The sequence below is a fragment of the Lipomyces tetrasporus genome, assembly GCF_029532465.1.
Source record: "Lipomyces tetrasporus strain NRRL Y-64009 chromosome Unknown POJ06scaffold_9, whole genome shotgun sequence".
NCBI classification, from domain to species: domain Eukaryota; kingdom Fungi; phylum Ascomycota; class Lipomycetes; order Lipomycetales; family Lipomycetaceae; genus Lipomyces; species Lipomyces tetrasporus.
Window position 1 is genome coordinate 424,776 of NW_026611604.1, and position 19,301 is coordinate 444,076.

The 19,301-nt window shown below is 48.3% G+C and overlaps 9 protein-coding genes across 9 annotated transcripts; 3 read left to right on the forward strand and 6 right to left on the reverse strand.

Annotated features, from left to right (window-relative positions):
- Positions 1 to 122: 122 nt before the first annotated feature.
- POJ06DRAFT_226242 (WD40-repeat-containing domain protein) lies at positions 123 to 2,007 on the reverse strand. Its single transcript, XM_056185725.1, has 3 exons — positions 1,804 to 2,007; positions 908 to 1,729; positions 123 to 858 (listed from the first exon to the last, which is right to left on the reverse strand). Exons 1-3 carry the CDS (start codon positions 1,894 to 1,896, stop codon positions 262 to 264), a joined length of 1,512 nt encoding a protein of 503 aa, XP_056041679.1. The 5' UTR covers positions 1,897 to 2,007; the 3' UTR covers positions 123 to 261.
- Positions 2,008 to 2,716, forward strand: POJ06DRAFT_258911 (uncharacterized protein). The gene is made up of 2 exons (XM_056188307.1): positions 2,008 to 2,154; positions 2,212 to 2,716. Exons 1-2 carry the CDS (start codon positions 2,120 to 2,122, stop codon positions 2,438 to 2,440), a joined length of 264 nt encoding a protein of 87 aa, XP_056041680.1. The 5' UTR covers positions 2,008 to 2,119; the 3' UTR covers positions 2,441 to 2,716.
- On the reverse strand, positions 2,620 to 4,526 carry POJ06DRAFT_147477 (uncharacterized protein). The gene is made up of 2 exons (XM_056184619.1): positions 4,037 to 4,526; positions 2,620 to 3,983 (listed from the first exon to the last, which is right to left on the reverse strand). Exons 1-2 carry the CDS (start codon positions 4,388 to 4,390, stop codon positions 2,799 to 2,801), a joined length of 1,539 nt encoding a protein of 512 aa, XP_056041681.1. The 5' UTR covers positions 4,391 to 4,526; the 3' UTR covers positions 2,620 to 2,798.
- Positions 4,527 to 5,832: 1,306 nt separating this feature from the next.
- Positions 5,833 to 10,289, reverse strand: POJ06DRAFT_147462 (P-loop containing nucleoside triphosphate hydrolase protein). The gene is made up of 3 exons (XM_056184617.1): positions 9,800 to 10,289; positions 9,566 to 9,747; positions 5,833 to 9,512 (listed from the first exon to the last, which is right to left on the reverse strand). Exons 1-3 carry the CDS (start codon positions 10,109 to 10,111, stop codon positions 5,921 to 5,923), a joined length of 4,086 nt encoding a protein of 1,361 aa, XP_056041682.1. The 5' UTR covers positions 10,112 to 10,289; the 3' UTR covers positions 5,833 to 5,920.
- Positions 10,290 to 11,165: 876 nt separating this feature from the next.
- Positions 11,166 to 12,733, reverse strand: POJ06DRAFT_258920 (uncharacterized protein). Its single transcript, XM_056188308.1, has 3 exons — positions 12,411 to 12,733; positions 12,216 to 12,354; positions 11,166 to 12,163 (listed from the first exon to the last, which is right to left on the reverse strand). The coding sequence occupies exons 1-3, from the start codon at positions 12,644 to 12,646 to the stop codon at positions 11,291 to 11,293; spliced, it is 1,248 nt and encodes a 415-aa protein (XP_056041683.1). The 5' UTR covers positions 12,647 to 12,733; the 3' UTR covers positions 11,166 to 11,290.
- A 74-nt stretch (positions 12,734 to 12,807) lies between these two features.
- Positions 12,808 to 13,633, forward strand: POJ06DRAFT_147573 (uncharacterized protein). Its single transcript, XM_056184620.1, has one exon. It carries the CDS (start codon positions 12,963 to 12,965, stop codon positions 13,452 to 13,454), a length of 492 nt encoding a protein of 163 aa, XP_056041684.1. The 5' UTR covers positions 12,808 to 12,962; the 3' UTR covers positions 13,455 to 13,633.
- On the reverse strand, positions 13,570 to 14,662 carry POJ06DRAFT_147576 (uncharacterized protein). Its single transcript, XM_056184621.1, has one exon. It carries the CDS (start codon positions 14,429 to 14,431, stop codon positions 13,814 to 13,816), a length of 618 nt encoding a protein of 205 aa, XP_056041685.1. The 5' UTR covers positions 14,432 to 14,662; the 3' UTR covers positions 13,570 to 13,813.
- Positions 14,663 to 14,893: 231 nt separating this feature from the next.
- POJ06DRAFT_200679 (uncharacterized protein) lies at positions 14,894 to 15,460 on the reverse strand (the record flags this gene model as incomplete). The annotated part of the gene is made up of 1 exon (XM_056185203.1): positions 14,894 to 15,460. One exon carries the CDS (start codon positions 15,458 to 15,460, stop codon positions 14,894 to 14,896), a length of 567 nt encoding a protein of 188 aa, XP_056041686.1.
- A 1,855-nt stretch (positions 15,461 to 17,315) lies between these two features.
- Positions 17,316 to 18,374, forward strand: POJ06DRAFT_270212 (uncharacterized protein; the record flags this gene model as incomplete). Its single annotated transcript, XM_056189425.1, has 2 exons — positions 17,316 to 17,493; positions 17,548 to 18,374. 2 exons carry the CDS (start codon positions 17,316 to 17,318, stop codon positions 18,372 to 18,374), a joined length of 1,005 nt encoding a protein of 334 aa, XP_056041687.1.
- Between the last annotated feature and the right edge of the window lie 927 nt (positions 18,375 to 19,301).

The window sequence follows — 19,301 nt, forward strand, 5'->3', positions numbered from 1 at the left end:
CTGAGACTTGTGATCATCATAGCTGCCCTCCCTGTGAGCTATTGGTCAGTCTAGCGGAAAGCTGTAGTGAGTATTTGTCATGTATCCGACAATTCTCATTTCTTTATGTCTCTTAACGATACCTCACACCATTGAACGATCATTAAACTTTTATTAGCAATACATTCCGATCCCAAAAAACTATGAACAGCGAAGAAATAAAACACTATAAACAACCAAAATATGAACAGCGAAGCTATAAAACATTATAAACAAAACCCTCTAATGGCTTTGAATCAACATTTCAAGCATGCCCTCCAATTGCCGAGCTTCGCGCGCGATTTCGATCTGCCTTGTCAGCTTTCGTCGTAGCTCACTGACCAACTCGTCTAAGACTGGGGACTTCTCAATCACGGACCCATACATGCCAGAAACACAAGCCATCCAATCAGCAACAACCTCTACGTTCCTGAAGTCACCAATATTGCGCACGGCCCACTTTATGAGCGGCTCCAGTTGTCCTTCATCTCGCCCCGACAAACTAATCCGGACTTTGCCACGTCGTTTGAGTTCATCTAGCACAGTCACAGTGAGTTCCGGTGCCATTCCAGGGACAAATGCAGCGTCAAGTGCCTCTCGCCATCGAAACGCGTTTAGATGGCGCTCAAAAAGCCGTAGCTTTTTGCGTCGCGATCTGCGCTCATCGTCAATTAGGATCTGGTGTTCCTTGTCTCCTTTGTAGTCTGCGCCGCGAATCATACGCGCGAAGTTGCCGGACTTGGTCTGCTTTACGCCTTGCTTAACTCGTGGTTCAGTCTTGCGTGTGCGGATCGAAAGGACTCCGGAGGAGAGACCAGTTACGAAATGTTTCTGGTCGGGCTGCGTAATGTCAGCAAAAATTCCAACATATCATATGCAAATTACGTACACTTGAAGCAGTGGCCAACACCGCGTCACCAAATTTCCAGCCGAATTTGACTTCCCAAGTCGTAGTATCAAACACCTTGACATGGCCATCCAATCCACCTGCCAAAACTGCGTTCGCTCCGCCCGGACTGCCACTGTTCCCGCCGGTATGCAAGCTAGTGACTGTTTTCTGAAAGTTGCCAAGCTCTTTCACCATCTTTCCCGCGACTAAATCCCAGACTTTAACGCTAGGACCACCGGAACTGAGAATAGTAGTGCCTGTGAGAGGCAGTATAGCCTCTACCGGCGCGCCGTGCGAAAGCGAAAGTGTAGGTTCATCAGGCGTCCGCGGATCAAATATTCTGATCAACCCGTCATAACAACCCGTCACGACATTGTCCGATGAAGACGACAAGAAGCTCGCTGCGCGGATATAATCCGTATGCGATTTAAACACGCTCGTTGGTTCAGAGGATGTGATGTCCCACAACCGCAACGTCTGGTCGTCAGATCCAGATAACAGCGTCGTGAGCGTCTTGGGATGGAATTTCGTCACATGAATCGCTTGGTTCGTCGGACTCAACGTTAGCAGTATCGACCTCGATTTCGTGTCAAAGACCTGTATCAGACCTGTAGCGTCGCCTGCAACTAATAGCTTTCCGTCAGGCCGGAATTCACCTGAATATGCCGTATCTTTAAACCGCGCGATTGTGCGCAGAACCTGTCGTGTTCGCGCTGAAAAGATTTGAACCCGCGCTCCTGATGTCACGGCAAAGTCATGCGTTCCGGACGGACAAAAATTAATATGTGTTATAGCACCGTGCTCTTTAACTAGTAGGGGCGTCTGTTACATTTCTTAGTCTATTGTCCATAGTAATGAAATATTGCATGCCCTGATGCGAAGAGCAATTGGGTTACCTTATAAGACCGCCAAAACCGCTGCTCGGGTGTCGTCTGACCCGGCAGCACGGAATTCCGTACAGGTTTTATCCTTTCTAGTGGTGCTGACATTGTCTATCACGTTCTCCCTCTATTCCGTAGCCAAAAGCTGAAGTTGAATCCAAAGTGTAGTGTCGACATATTTTTTCAGCAACCTCGTTGGGAGGTTGGGATTAAAGTTTCACAAGTGCTCAGAAAACCCTACCCTGGGTGATTGGTGGAACACGAAGTAAGATTCGATTCAAAAACATTTGACATCCCGACCCATTTGTGATATGTCTGTTATTCATTCACAATGGCGACATTGAGATATCCATATTTACTATCAAAGTAAGTATCTTCGGCGTTCTCGCGCGCTATGATGTCGGATTCTGACAAAATTTACAGAACACTCGATCCAATCTTCGGCATCGGCGTCGGCGTGGGAGCATTTTATTTATACGAGCGCCGGGAAGGCAGGGAGGAGGGGCATACACTGAACGAGCTCGTCAAACGGAGATATAAACTCGAGATGGCCAAGTTCCGGAATCAGCAGACCGGAGAAGAGAGAATTAGTGAGGCGCAGAAGCAAAAGAGATTGGCAGAAGCTGCGATTTTTGAGAATACGACGAAATGATGTTGGATATGCCGGTGATTGTTCGCAATTGAATGTGGATGATGTGACCTCCGGTTGTGAATGGACAACTGGTGTTTGCGCATTCGCCTTGTAATATACATAAAGCGCAGGTCTATCGGGAAACGGCGTTTCTGCGAGTGCTCGGCTTGTTTAGTGAAATTTGGAAAAGTAAACCCAATATCAATAGGAGGTTGTGTACGAGTCGGCCGTAGCACGTACTCGAATACATTGTAATGCAGCATTATGGAATGAAATGTATAATTCTATTACCGATCAATCGCCTTTATCATTATGCATAGAATAAATTCCAATCCCCAAAGTAACGCCGACACTATGCTCCAATATTGCAATAAACACCTCACTTCTCCGTATTCAACTTAGCTTCCTTCAACTTCTTCTGCTGCATGCGATATGCCGAGAACCAAATGCAAAACGGCAAAAGCAATGTGTTAACCGCGATCCAGGCGACCAACACTCCAATATTTAATCCCATTGTATTCTTAGTATCAAACAGCACGGTCTTGACCGCATCGCAAATGTTCTTTATTGGAAACGCGTACCCGTATCGATAAATCCCTGCTTCGAGCGGAATGGCGTAAAACGCGACAGACACGTTCGAAATAACTATAAATATAAGCCAGAAGCCGACAAGGGGCGGATAGGTTGCGATTGCGATTAATGCAACATTTTCGCAGGCTCCACCTACGGAAGCCATGCCAAGCCAATTGATCATCCAGTATATAACGAAACCAGCGCGGCCAAATGCGCGCGTGAAGTCGACTTGGAAAGCGAGTGAGATAAGGGAGTAGAAGAGTGAGAGAAAAAAATATGCGACCCAGGTTGAAGTCATGCGGTACAGGATGTAGTGGTGTCGCTTTAGATAAGGAGCGAGCGACATGTGGACGGGCTGGAAGAAATTAAACTGGAAGAAGGAAATGATTATCAGGTAGATTAGGCCGACTTGCATAACCGCGGTGTCTATTGGATTGTCAAATGGTCGTATATTGTAGTTGTTGATTGCGACTGGAGTGGACAAAATGTGAGGAGAAATCAAGGCGATATCCGACAGCGAATAGTTGGAGTTTTGAGCGATCATCTGCATAATATTTTCGGAGAATGCCGCAGTGATATTGACATTCAAATCTGAAATCCAAGGAATGAGGTAGCTATACAATTGTACTTCTCGCGCCTGCGGATAGACAAACTGAATTGCCTGGGACCCATTATACTCGAGTGCAGAAGATGGATTCTCAAGGGCAGAAAGCAATGAGGCCGTCGCATTGGGGTGAACAATAAACGCGCCCCAGGTATGCTGCTGAACAACGTCATGGTAAACCGCATCGTAGGAATATCCGAACGAGGAAGCTTGCCGAACCTCAACCTGCGCCGATCCAGCAGCCTCAGAGAACCGAGTTGCCATGCTCGTAAAATCCGTGCCGACGAATGCGTTGGCGCTGTCGTCCATGTTGACGATCCAGAGCGACACACGACTGAGATAATCTTCGCGACGAAAATATGAACCCCAATAAATAGACAAAATGCCCTAATGACCGTTAAAATTGTCCACATGGTATACTATTTGCGGCAGCAGCATACCATAATAAGGATTCCCATTATAAGTATCGAAGTTGCTATGGTCCGGAACGCATGAAGTCGAGTCTTTCTAATCGAACTGCTGAAAAATCCATGCTTAGGAATAGCTGCTTGACTCTTCTCCAAATCCACGGCAACACTGTCATGTGCTATTTCAACCGTCGCTGAAGTAGAATCTGGTCTGGGCTCTTCGAAATAAGGACTTGCGACTTCGTCATGGACAATGGACCGAGAAAACGCGTCGCTGAACACGTTTTCGTGGTGGTGGCTTTGTGTGGATTCTGACATTGTTCGAGCGAGCTCGGAAGCCCGGCTCATGGTCCGAGAAACTGCCAACTGAACTGGTCGCATTGACATTTTCTCGTAATATTGATCGGAATGTCTATTGCGAAGCTGTACTTATCCTGCCTGGGATTTATATCTTGAGTTGCAAGACCAGTCGAGGGGGAAAGGGGGCTCGGCGTCCATAAAATATTGCTTGTGGCTCTACACCTTGCTCCACTATAGTCGAGGGCATAAGCAGCGCATATACGACATCGATCGCATAGAAGTTGCACACAATCGCGTTGGTACCTGGACTGGGCTTTTCGGGTCCGTGGTTAACAGGAGACAACCGAACGTCGTTGTAATCAATAATGATGGCAATCTCGAACATCACACATCTCGCCGCAAACCTCGGGCGCTCTTACGTCATAGCTCATGTATCTCCGATCTGCGTGCACGTTCCTGCCGGTTGCCCGCGGGTGGCGTCGTATAACTGCTGTATTTGGCGGCATACGACCCAGCAAATCCATCGGCCCGACGGCAAATAGCAGTCCGGAAGGTTCGACAGTATGTCCATGAAAATTGCCTTTCCCGCCACCTCCGGGCAGGGGCAAATGTACTTGGCCGGCCGGGACATCAGTAAGCATGCGGCTTTTGTCGCGCGACAGAACTGCCTTTTTTGCCGGCGAGTTATAGAGCAAGCCGCATCCTGAATGACGTAATCAGGTTTCTTAGCCTGACTGCGGGTTTATGTTGTTTTCCACGACTGTTTTGGATAGCTCTCGTACGAGACGAGATATTCTTTTATTACCCAGAATGAATTTCTAAATACCTCCGATTTCATTATTGACGAGGAGGCGGTGAAGGCAGGCTTGTGGATCCATGTGAAACCCGGCAGTACCAGCCGTTTGCGATGGTTGAATGTTAGCGAAAACTATTTGGAGGACATAATTACAGGAAAGAATATTAATCACCAGGAAGAAAACCAGCCAGCCTCCCTAAAACGCTAGTAGCTGTTGCAGTTTCGAAAACCTAAATTAGGCGCTGTGGGGCGGCCGGATTGAGTCTGGAGGTTATTATTGATCGTCGGCAGACACCCAAAGAATTCGAATTCTATAAGTGCAAGTGACAATTGTGCAATATATTAACTTAAGTTTGAGTTCGGAACTCCGAGGACAATTAGATTCAAGATATGAGCCAAGCAACGGGATATAGCTATCCAGGTAACACTATGAGAGAACCGAATCGTTACTGCTAAGGATAGAAGCGTAACCCTGACCCATCCTTGCCGCTGTCGGTTCCTAGAGCTCTTTGTTCTGTGATCGCCGTAACCCAAATCTCGGCAGTGTTCAGGACTGAGGTAGTGTTTATTTATCAGACCACGCTTCATGTAACTGAGAAAACCGGAAAATTTAAGCCTCACCGTCGACTGATGACGTCCCAACATCTATGTAATTGATAGTGACAGCTGTGACATCTAATATGACTAACCTAACTAACGAGCTACGTAAGAACTGTAATATACGGTTGACAAATGACCACAAAGTAACGACCTATGACGAAGTAGCACTACTTTTAACCATTGTTTTGTCTAATATGCACCAAAGACTAAATGCAAGACGTCTATTCTGCTCCCTCCAATGACTGCGCCTGTACCAAATCGTAATACTTCCCCCGCTTCGCCAACAATTCGAAATGCGTGCCTTCTTCAAGAACTTTACCGCCCTCAAACACATAAATCTTGTCCGCATTTTGAATCGTGCTCAATCTATGCGCGACTGCGATAGTAGTGCGACCCTTGGCAGCCTGATCCAGTGCTGCTTGGACGACTTTTTCGGATTCCGAATCGAGCGCAGATGTAGCTTCATCCAGGAGTAGCACTTTAGGCTGTCGAATAAGGGCTCGAGCGATCGCAATCCGCTGCTTCTGACCACCAGATAGGAGTACACCCTTTGTTCCGCACAAAGTGTCATACCCCTCTGGCAACGAGGCGATAAAGTCGTGAATGTTGGATTGCTTGCACACATCCACTATTCTCTCGTCTGATATATTGTCCGGATTCTCTAACGAGCCCAACTTGATATTCTCTCTAATCGTCGCCGCATACAGGACAGGCTCCTGCTGGACAAGTGCGATGTGGCTCCTGTAGTTGTTGATGTTCAAAGTGTTCACGTCATGACCGTCGAACAACACTTGGCCCGCAAGCGGCCGGTAAAACTCCTCGATAAGACCAATAGTCGTACTCTTTCCGCATCCAGACGAACCGACGAGAGCAACATATTGCCCCTTCTTAACTCTCAGATTCAAACCTCTCAGTACAGGCACACTAGGACGTGTCGGATACCGGAAGTGCACGTCGCGGAATTCAATATCGCCCTCGACCTGCTCAGGATCGAAAACTTTCCCTTCGTCAGACCACTCATCTATCTCGGGCTCACGATCAAACAAATTCTTAATACTCTGAGTCGCACTCTTCGCCTTCGTCATATCAGCCGCGTACGAAAAGACTATACCTGCATTCTGCGCTCCAAAAATTGAGGACATGAATGCGATATAAAACTGCGCGACCGAGTATTCCCCGCTATAGATAAACCGGGATCCCCACCAGAATCCTAGACCCATAATAAGGAACTGGAGTCCTTGAGCTGTGCCAAACAGCGCGGCGGACTTAAATGTAGGGAGCCTGCTGCTGCGCGCCTGCATAGCCAAATCGGCCTCGTAAGCTTCGACAATATCCCGCTCACGAGTCAAAGATATGACTGTCCTGACCGACGAGACGGCTTCACAAGCGTATGCGGCTGACTTTTCGTTCATCTGTTTAGCCTGTTCTTGTACGCGCGCCAACATAGAAAATCGACCATACCCGCAGCCAACCATGAGAGGTACACAGCCAATAAACACCCCTGCCATTTTCGGAGCTGCACACAGGGCGAGAATGGAGCCAGCAACAATATTAAATACTGCATTCATAATCTGACCGAGAGTGGCACCACTGAGACCTTCGACACTTTGTGCATCTTGCGAGAGCACGGCTGTGAGCTTGCCCGTTGAGTTTTCTTTCTTGTCGAAGAATGCCATATCTTGGCGTGCGATGTGGCGGAATGTTTGATATCTGATTCTGCGAACGAGACGCTGACCGACGAATGACAGGGTTGCATTGCAAAGGAAGAGGGCCGACGCTTGAATCCATCCCAGTGCAAAGAATACCCCAGCATATACGCCAATTTTCTTAAGCATAGTGTCGTACTCAGCCGGACCATTTCGGAATGACGTGATACTAAGCGCATACAATATCGAGATAACCGGATGGCCTAGGCCGTTAATTGCCGCACACACAGTGCCAATGACCAAGTATTTGTTTTCTTTCTTCGTCAATTGGACCAAGAACTTCATAAGTGTCCACGTCGAGTCTACTCTTGGCGCCGGCACGTCTGGCTTCTGTCTGATAACTATACTAGAGACAGAGCGTCCGGTCTTGGTGCGCGAGAGTGTTAGCGCCGACTTCTCGTTCTCCTTGTAATAGGAGGAAGATTCGTACGAACTAGACGAAGCCCCTTCGCTCTCGAGATCAGACTCGGCGTCAAACTCAGTTTCGTCGGAATCTGCATCATCTTCGTCCTGCTTCTCTTTGAGCGCCTCGATCTGCTGAGCCTTGACGAGTTCGTAGTATTCACCCTGCTTCGCGATCAACTGGCTGTGATTTCCAGTCTCGAGGATCTTGCCTTTTGACATAACGACAATCATATCCGCGTCCTTGATAGTGGACAATCTGTGCGCAATAACTATCGTAGTTCGTCCTTTTGACCCGGCATCGAGAGCCTTCTGGACTATACCTTCGCTTTTCGTATCCAACGCAGACGTAGCCTCATCAAGCAACAAAATCTTCGGATTACTGACAATCGCACGAGCAATCGCAATTCTCTGCTTTTGACCGCCCGACATCAAGAACCCGCGTTCGCCAACCTGTGTATCCCATCCGAGCGGTAATTTCTCGATAAATGTCCACGCATTGGCCTTCTTGCACGCATCAATAACCAATGCCTCCTTTTCAATCCGAGACGCAGTTTCATAACGAGTACCGATAAGACCGTATGCAATATTTTCGAAGATCGAGCATGCGAATAGGACCGGTTCTTGCGAGACAAGAGAGATGTGCTGGCGAAGCCACTCGACGTTCAATTTGGTGATGTCATGTCCATCAACGTAGACGTGCCCACCGACGTGATTGTAGAGCCGCCCAAGGATGCCAATGATCGTACTCTTTCCAGATCCAGATGCGCCGACAAGTGCGACAGTCTTACCGGCTTCGATCGTCAAGTTAAAATTCTCGAGAACGGTGGTATGTACGCGGGAAGGGTAGATAAATTTCAAATTAGAGAATTCAACTTTGCCCCTGAACTCGGACTCTGGGAATGTTTCGCCCGGAGCAAACGGATCAACAGCTGAGTCCCGGTCAATTGCGGAGTAAATCTTTGACGATGCTGCAATACCGTTCGCAATGTGTCGCAAAAGCGGAGGAATACTAGACAAGAAAAAAGATCCCATCATCATTGACATTAACACGGACATGACTTGGCGAATTTGGAGGTATCCTGATGCGATGAATCTCGAACCCTGGAAAAAAGCGAGCGCATAGTTGCAGTACATGAAAAACCACATCATTCCGGACATAAACCCAAGCACCATGCCAGCTTTATGACCCCATTTCTCCGTAACTGCAAGAAACTCATCGTACTGACCAGCGAGTCGATCTGCAATAGCGAAAGCTTGCACATTACGAATACTCGAGAGAACTTCCTCCGCAATGGTGCCACCGACTGAATAACCCGACAAGGACTTGCGATAAAATTTGACCATATATCGAGAAGCGACAGTCATGGTGACCAGTACGGATAATGTTATACAAATGAGAATGAGAGTCAGTTTCCATGAGCGAGTGAACGCGACCAGCAAAGCACTTATGAACGTCGTAATATTTGAAGACACCTGCCCGACTTTCTCAGACATGCCTTCTTGGACAAGCAGCGTGTCCGTCGATATGCGCGTTGTGATTTCTCCGGTTCCAAGCTTGTCAAAATACGCGATATTCTGACGGAGTGTAGAATCAAGGTAATTCTTTCGGATACGAGAGGACAAGACTTCTCCGCGATCTATAAAGATGTATGTGTTGATTGTCGACGCAATTAAATCAGTGACTCCGAGACCAACGAATATTCTGCTATCTGTTAGTACAATGATTACCTTCCACACATAATTGGTGTATCATACAACGCGATTCGGTTAATCTGACGCTGAAATTCGTCAGGCGTGGTAACAGGATACGGATAACTGTCGTACCCGTCCGTGCTATTAAACCCACTAGTCTCATTGAAGCCCAGTCCACGGTACTCGTATAGTTCGCTCTGAGGCCTATAGGTGACAAAAAGCTGCGCGATATCTCCAACCAGAACCTATTTTCATTAGCTCTTCGCTCTTCATGCACGGTTCGACGGGATTCCATACAGTCATAAGCGGTCTCAATGTTCCAGAAACAATGGCCAGTAAAAAACCGAAGCCGAGCACAAACCGATCCTTCTTAGTCGCATATCGAAATAGCGAGAAGAAATTCGTCGACACCGGCCTGACAAGTACCTGCTTTCTAAGAATATCCGATTCGTGCGGACTCAAATGTGAGAACTCGTCAGTTTGTTCCGGGACTTTAACCGCCTTGTCGCCCCGACCCTGCTGCAACAACGGCGAATTCTCGGTCGCTGCTAACTTCTCGTCGTTTTTAGCGGCCCGCACTCCCCGAGATGTCGACCACGTCCACGCCATAGCCTGTATTTCTCACGTGTATCCGCGCGACTTGACAGCACGGGAATGACGAAGTAAAGAAGACAAGCAGAGGGATAGAAAAGATGAGCCGGAGGAAGAGTTTTACAGGGAGGCAAGAACGACACATAGAGCATGTACTAAAGTTAAATATATCAAGACTAGAGCAGACCAATGAACACAGGATGTGCACTAAGCTTAGATAGTCTAGGGTTGTGCACCTCAATGTAGGTATATCATATTGACTGGAGAGTCACACTGCTACCAAGGGCGCTGGCCATTTCTCTTCCGGCAAGCGTCCTTGGCGAATAAAGTGTTCAGAACCATCTTCAGTGCAAAATATTATTGATTATTACAGTATGAGTCACAAATTCTGCATTTCTACCTGCAACTTGCCAGCAATGATACTCAGAGTGGCCGGTGAGCTATCATCACGAAATATAGACTCATCGGTTGACGCCATCGCACGCCCCGAGCACGGATCGCAAGCCACATCCACATGCTTGCAACCAGTGCCCCAAGATTGTGACTCGCTCGCCGGCGCGTGAGCGCTGTTACATGATATGCGATTACGTATCAATCATATACCAAACGTCTCATTGCTCCTGGATTGTCACAGAACAGCCAATTGCTTCAGATTATATCGCGCTTTAAGTAGAGAATGATAAGTTCCGGTCATTGGCCGGCAGAGATATGCATATCAAGTGTCAGATCCTCAATAGAAGGTGGGTCATGCATGGCGTGGAGATGATGCCATAAGATGCAATTAGCCGCACAAGAGGCGGCCTAAAGTACCACCAACCCTAAAACGACTGTGACATTTCCCTAGATAGGGTATGTGGCTAAATACTGCCAACTTTTTCGTTGTCTGCGCAAATTCCCGTCCAGAGGGCAGACATCACCTGTTCACCGATGGTACAATGCAATAGCGACGTCCAATTTTATAATGCGGATTGCGGAATTGAGTATTAGACGAGTACGCTGGAAATTGATATGCTAGATTCATGCAGAGCTAAGAGTGACGAATGTTACTCCAGCATCCACATCCGTATGATGAGGCCCCCCTTCAGCAGGTCAATCTGATAAATTATATGAAAAGAATATTAAAACACAAGCTACTATGTACACCGATATTGTTACCCAAAACCCCTGCTTTTCCTATTATTAGCAATACTTGCGTCTCTATTCGCCAAAATTCAGCACACTCATCCCGAAACCAGATTCACCCGGATCGTTAGGATCGGGACTATCAACCCTATCAGGCGTAAGTCTGAGACCCGTTGGCTCAGGTCCCATAGAATATCCGCTTTGTCTACCATCCAGTGCTCCAACGAGACCAAGGCTAGCAGTCAAGTCATCCTCTGTGGGCTCAACCATTCCGGGCACACTATTTGTCGCAGACAGCTTGCGCGGTGGCGGGCGCGAATTGTCGCGGCACTCGGAGCATAGCCTAATAGCGGCTGCCGCAGTCTCCTTAATCCTCGTCCAGTGATATTTTTCCGCAATAGTGGCCGTGGTTTTATTAATACCGACGTGCCCATTCAAGTGGATTTGAGTTGCTATGGCAAGCTGTCTTTCCGGCTCCGGGACAACCTCGCGGTCCCTAAGCATCAGCCGACCATCCCGCAGTCGGTAATGTGCTGCAGACGACCGTAACCGCGACTTTTCTTGCCTGTCTGCCTGAGGCGGGTACCGTCCAGTTTCTAGATAGAACTTTATCCGATCAAACCGCAGTTCACCAACAGGATCCTCCACGGGCCCCACCAAATCTCTCCCATACATAATCGCATCCACAGGATGTTCATGATTTTTCAGAATCGCGGCACCTTTCACACGACCAATCCTTTTGAAGCCTATACTTTCCCAAATCCGCCTCGCCGCTACATTTGTTTCAAAGACTAAATTGAAGACGGAGTATGTGTAGCCAAGCTTCGGAGCCCAGTCGATGTAGCATTCGCCTAGGACTCTGCCAATACCTTTTGATCGTACGTGTTGGGGAACAATGAAACCGGCGCTGCAAATATGTGCGCTTCGGCCTGGGTAATTTGGCTTGATCTAATCCTAATCGTCAAGATACGTTGGTACAAAAGAGCATAACACAACATACGTAAAACGATCCGAAGCATTCTTTGGACCAATTCCGGTTATCCATTATCGCTGGGGCATCACCCAGTAACATAATGGCCGCAAACGACGAAAACCAGTATGACTGAAATGCATCCAGCGGCAGTGGCTCAAGCATGGGACTGTGATATTAGCGCATAAATTCTCCGGTGGCAAACCCAAACAAAGCAGCACTCACAATGTTTCTCCCCTCTCAATCTCAATATTCAACTCATCACACAAAAACGCCAGTAATCCTATCGGCACAGCCGCCGGACTCGTAATGGGATACACCGTCGCCGGCGTATGATCTCGCAGGAGGAACGTGCAAGGCCCAAGATCATGCGGCAGCGCCGGCGCTGACGACGGCGGCGGCGGAGCTGTGGAGTATCGGAACGCCGCGATCGCGGGATCCTCGAGCATCGACGGGGACATCGTCTTCCTAGACTTGACCGGACAACGCGTGAGCTTTCGTTTGTTTGCGGTTCGGACGCGCTGTGCGGAGATTTTGCTCTGCGTATGTGTCGTCCTGGCTGCAGGGGAGGAAGTGTGCGGTAAAATCTGGAACCGCGAACCTGAGGTCCCAGCGTCGTGCACGTGATCTGCCTCGATGGGACGCGAGAAATCCAACGTTTATCAACTCAACTTTTTACCAATTGGCCAGCTCAATGAGGCATTTTTTATAGAAGTATCGGATTGGTTAGAGGAGATGCTCTAGATAGCATTACGTAACATCCTGTACTCGGGACCGATGCCGACCGAGTCCGAAGACGTTGACGTCGGCTCGCTGATAACCACAATACCCCACCTTCTCGCTCAATACGACGCACGCAAGAAATCGCTGGTCACTTCCTCGCAGGATCCGGTCAGCTTAAACGCCGACAACGATGGTTTACGCCGCTATCGATTTATAGGACGCGTTATTTCGTATGATCCCGAAACAGCTGTGTTGGTGCTTGAAGATCACGATACGGACGAAGGCGACCTTTCTTGTCCGCCGGGCTCGATGCGTCAGATTAGAGTAGACGCTGACGCGGTGGTGTTTGACGATGTCAGATTTACAAGTGCATGTGTAGCTGTTGGGTATTGGATTAATGTAATGGGCAGGCTTGAGGTTGCAGAAAATGAGGAGTTAAAGGTTTGCGCGACCCTGATTTGGGCCTGCGATGTGCATTCTGTGCAGAAGGTGCGGAAATTTACGCGGATTATTATGAAGCAGCAGGCATATCGCAAGCCAGATTGATCGAAATTGGAGCTGATGGTTAGGCGGATATATAAACTGCGATCTGGTTAAATGATTGTGATATATTGTACATTAGGTGACCGGCGTTTTCGGCAACGCAAGCGTTTTGCAAGCAATCATTCAGTTTATTCAGAAAGGTAGCATTATTTACCAGCAATCATGACTTCTCATCAATATCATACAGTAATCATGTCCGGGCCTCCAAATATCGCATCTACCATTCTGACGCACAAAATTTTCTGTCAGTCAAACATTGATAACCATATTAACGCCCAGAAACTGACCCATAGTGACTGCCATAATAATATAAGGACTGTGTCAGCATTTTTACCTCGCCATAACAGTAATTATGCGCATGTTTAATTTTGAATATTGTTGCCCCACGTGACACGCAGTTTTTGCATACTTCCGTTTGGCCCATCAACAGGAGAGGTGCCAGCGGAATATCCACCCTGATTGTTATATCTGTTGTTGCTTCCAGTGGTATAGCGCTTCCTATACTGCTGATTGTTATTGCCGGTGGTGCCGTTATTGTTGTTCCGGCGTCCACGGTTATTGTTCTGCTGGTTGTTGTTCCATCGCTGAAACGGCTGTGGTGGGCCCTTTCTATATTGTTGCTGTTGTTGCTGCTGTGGCGACTGCTGGCGTGCTTGAGAAACTGCATAGTCAGTACTGATAGGAGTAGCGGGGACAGACCCAGCACGAGGTGGGACAGTCGTCGGCGAATTCTCTGTTGGTGCTTCGGTAGAAGCACTTCTATGAATACGAGTCTGAACATCCTGAAGCTGTTGGGCGAGAAGAGCACGAGCGTCTTGCTCCTGTTGAACTGAATTCTGTTCAACTGGCTGCTTGACCTGCCCAACGGCTATGGTATCGGCGACCAAGGGCGAAGCCGTGCTTGTAGCCGCGGTTGATGCAATTGCATTCGTACTCGCCGCAGTAGCAGTTGTAGGAGAATCTGGCTCAGCAGACTGCATAACGTCAGTCTGTCTAACTGGCTCGGCTGTTGTGTCAACCGATAAGATTGGCCGCTCGTTCTCCTTTACATCTTCGTTCTTGACTGAAGCCACATCGCTGTCACTCAAGACGATACTGTATATCTTTGAATCCTCATTCTGTTTCTCGCACTGCTGGGTTTGAATGTCATTCACATCTGCGTCCTGTGTACCTTCCTGAACTGAAACATTTCCTTCTGCTGCTGCTGCAGCAGTAGCGGGAGAGACTACTGAATTACGCGATGCAAGATACGCGTTCCACTCATCTCTGCCATTGTCAGTAGCAAGATCAAACTGCTTTCCATCAACAGTAAGAATGCATTTCGGGGAATTGAAAGAGGCAGCACCACCAACTTCCTGTTCTGGATAATAATACGACCCGAACTGAGCCGCGAACTGCGCTGCTATAGATACGGTCAGTCAGAAATGTCAGCCAAACTAGTCTCACAACTTACGATCCACGGTGTTCATGTTCAAGTCCTCACAAAGCTGATATATGCACTGCCACAATCTGCCGGTAGCCTCCTTTAGCTTTTCCAGCTCACGACGTACGTCACCTCCGCGATTAAGACGGCCCTGCAAGTTACGGCAGTCGGACTTGGCCGTTTGTGCTACTTCCAGAATCTTACCCTTCAACAGCTCAATCTCCCGGTTATTGCTTTGAAGACCTGCTTGAAGTTGCTTGAGGAGTGCATTCGAAAGTTCGGCCGTCGCGGCAGAGCTGGCCAGTGCGATCGCTCTGACTTGATCCTCATCAATGCCGGGCTGTGCGACAGCCACTGCGGAGACTGGCGGCTCGGAAATTACGGTGGGTGTGGTAATCGGGCCCGGCTGACTGTTGCGGAACTTTGTGAGATATAAGTATGTTGCAAGTGACAGGGCACCAGTACAAAGAAAGGCATCTGAGACAGACGACAAAAGCGACGTCTCAGACTGGATGACAATATTCTCAGATGGCAAACATGAGCGCAAAGCAGAAATAGCAGTCTGATTAGCAGAATTCTTAATCATATATGCGAAGCAGCTGCAAAAGATTAGCTTCCGTCGTGCCGTGCTTCACAAGATATACATACTTCAAGACGGAATCCGGCAAGGCTTTCAAGGCAGCATCAGAGATCTGGCCTTGGTTTGTCACGAACGATTCGATCTCCGGCATTTGCGCAGGAGTTAGATGTCGGATTGTTCGAGTGACGATGATGGCGATCTGGAGTGCGAATAAACACGCGTTGATCGCGACAAGCGCGCCGGTCACTAGAGGCGAAGACAAGTGTTTGCGTATCGCCGCGCTGTTAGTCATTGAAGTCAGTCTGGAGAAAGCGTTGGCCATGTTTGCAAGCGTGTGATGCAAGAGGAAGGGGGAGCAATTCCGTGGGAGGTGGCCGGCATGTATTAGAACTGGCCGGCCTGACTCGAAATTGGTGCTGGGACGATTCAGGTGCCCGCGTTGCCCAGGCAACACTAATTGATTGGGACGGTTCCGATACAGTGTCTACTACTACTGTAATAGGACTAGTGTGGTCTGTCCATGACTTCCAAATATTAAACTTAACTTGTATGGTACAGTTTGATTGGCGCATCCGCTTCCCCGATAAGGTTTTGAATTCGCTTGGTCCTCGACGGCTTTTGCAGAGAGAGCAGTGGATTTGTCGCTTGTCCATTTATGGATTCAAGGCGCACAATGCTGGAACGGTTACAGCCAGTAATATTATCGCGGTACTGACCGTTTGAGAGCACCAGGTCAAAGTTCTGGCATGCCATGACTACCTGCGACCAGCAATCTTAGGGTGCTCACTAGGTACACTCTGCTCCAGTCTTACATTATTTCTGCTCGGTCGATGCAAAAAATGTCGTCGCTAGCTGCAGGTGACGGATATCCACTGTGTTGGCAGCGCACGGGGCAGGCTGGATCGGATAAACGCTAAAATGGCTGGCTCGACAATCCCGGTGTTCAACACTCGAAGAAAGCTACCACTCGATGTCTCGCTAAATGTGCCGATGTGACAGAAGCTAGAGACCTGTACTTGATAGGTATAACAACTTGATAGAAATTGAAATATTTTTATTGAGCGGCAAGTACAATCGAGTAGTCGTCGTGCTCGAATGGGACTGTCGTGTGGCAAAATTTACAAAGACAAGGTTAGCGCTAGTCCGTGGACCCGTCGCCCTGTAATTGACTGCAAGATGCCTAAACCAGATTAGGCTTAGGGCAACGCACTCTAAGCAAAACGCATTGCTTGCGCTAACTTTATTTAGGGAGAATGACGGCAGTGATCCGGTTAGAGAGCAAAGGCAGGTGTGTGATCCCTGAATGATCGAACACGCCGTGACCAAGTTGCCCTTTCATGTTTTAGCATTATATTTGCAATTTATCCGATGATAGTGCAAGAAAATATACAATAGATGTATAGATAGACAGCATGACAACAAAACAGAATCTAAATGAGCACATAGGCCCTGTACAAGCAAAAACCAGAGTCAACCGCGCTCCTGAGTCGCGCGGCGAACTTTAAACTTTCCGCTTGGCCAAAGCGATGACCGAATAATTTTGTTTGCGCGTGTGCCCACGTAAATTATTTCTTCCTGGCTCGCCCATTCGCCGCCCGATACTTAGTGCTTGTCTCGCCGACTCTCGTTTCTATCCGGCAGGGTTGTTCGTGATCATTCGTTCTATCCATATTTCTATACACTTGTTCCTACGTTGTAGTACTTGCGCGCTGGAGCTGCTATTTATTTCTCGGTATGTAACTGGTGTCGTGCGACCTGCACTCGTGCCAGCCATCGCTTCGTACGCCGCCATAAACGAGACGTACTGAATGCTAACACTACTCTTACTGCAGCATATCTACCATACTTTCACATATTCACGATGAGTTCGCTAAAACGGAGGCGGGACGGCGACCTCGCTAATGCTGCTCCCGTGCAAGTTCTCGACTTTGCGTCGTTGGCGGCCAAGGCCGACACCGAATCGCCAGTCAGTACACCCGAGCTTGATTTCAGTTCCGCGAAGCGTCGGAAAGAAGATTATGACTTTGACGACTCCTTTGGTATGTATAGTGGTGCGAACGGTTGGTCAGAACCTCCGCTAACAAAGTTTCCAGATTCGGCCTCATCGCCGGATGACGCCAGTGATCTATTTGACCTGTTCACGCCTCCACTGTCGGTTGTCGACGACTTGCCCAGGCCAAACTTCGCGATGGACGGAAGAATAGTGACGTCGTCCGAGTTTTCCGCATCGGCTTTCGTCATCTACGAGGACTCAGACACAACTACCGACGACGAGGAGCTTCCAATCGTCAAGAAGCTGACGGCTACGGCAGTCGGTGGTGTTCCCAAGTCCGCCGTCGCATCTTCTCCAATGGGACCTCCGCCTCTCCCACTCGGAATTCAGGCTGTGGGTCCAACCGTTGGTCACTGGACCGACCAGACGCCGGAGAAGTCGGTGACGACCCCACCGCCACAGTCTCACCGCCAGCCGTCTGCCTCTCCGGTGCTGCCTAAGCAGCACAAACTTCACGCTCCGCCTGGAAACCATGCACTCTCCCATTCCGTTGCATCGTCCGTCTCCTCTAGCGTGGACGCACTGCTCGAGCAGTACCTTGACATCAACAACGTGGTTGACAATACCGTCGCGCCGCCAAATGCCAAGTCCTGGATTGACAGATACATGACCATCCCGATTTGCGGGTACCTCAACCGCGCGAACTCAGAGCCTGAACACGACGTCGCAGTCGCAGCCACTGTGGTCGCGGGCATCTCAAAGCCGCCGGAATCAAGCGCAAAGGCCAGCAAGCGGAAGCCGTCAGCGTCTCTGAAGCGAGCCGCGTCTGCGCCGTCCGTATATGGGCTCAAGCGGCGCAGTCTGTTCTTGGGAAAGGGAAAAGAAATGGTTGGGTTAGGCGTTATGGTTGGGGATTTGCTCTTGTGAGCCGGGTTAGGCGGACGTTGCTTCTTGAAACGTTGGTTGGCCAGCACTGTGCGAGCTCGCTCGCTCGCGCGGATGTATGCCACAACAAAAGTTATTTCTTTTTCTCCTTTGAATTTTTAATATGGGACACATCATTGGGACTTATTGGATACTTCAAAAGTTTTTCTTTCGATTTTAATTGAACTGGGATGACGAGGGTATTATGACGGCAACAAAAAAGTCTTCTAATGGTGTTTTATTTTGCGACAATTGGGTATACACGAGACTTTGCTTTTTGATTATCGATTTTTGTTTCTCTCCGATTATCCTTTGTCGTTATTTCTGTTTCCTTTGGGGTTCTTCTTTCAGGAGTGTACATGGTATAAAATTTTTTTTTTTTCGGGTGGTACGATTTTTCATATCTGGAATTTCATTGTGTGATACAAGCGATCTGTATGAGTATGTATTAGGACTCGATTTTAATTTTGTGTATGGATAGCCGAGTGATTTGATGAATGAATGCGAAAGATTCTCTCCTCATTGCCATGATTAGTGTTATATCCAGACCCAGCGTAAAGACTTGAGCGACAAGTCGCGATGCCCAGATTGCTCCATGACGGAGTGTCCAAGCCAATATTCCACTGCAATTTGCGTCAACTTCTCCTGTTCCGCCCGCTGTCGTCACAATATAAAATATATGTTGGAAATGACCTACACTGCATGAATATTACTGCCATCGTCATTTATAGCATCAGGTACGGAATTACACAATCGGTTACTGAGATTAAGATACTGTACGTATATCACGACGAGCAAAGTCCACTCTTTCTTTTCATTCTTTAAGTCCCACTGTCGCATCGCACGATACCACATGCTGCGATATATGAGCAGCAGTGGAAGCAGTTATAAGTTATGAAACGGTGAGGGACTGGTTGGAGCTCCGTTAGA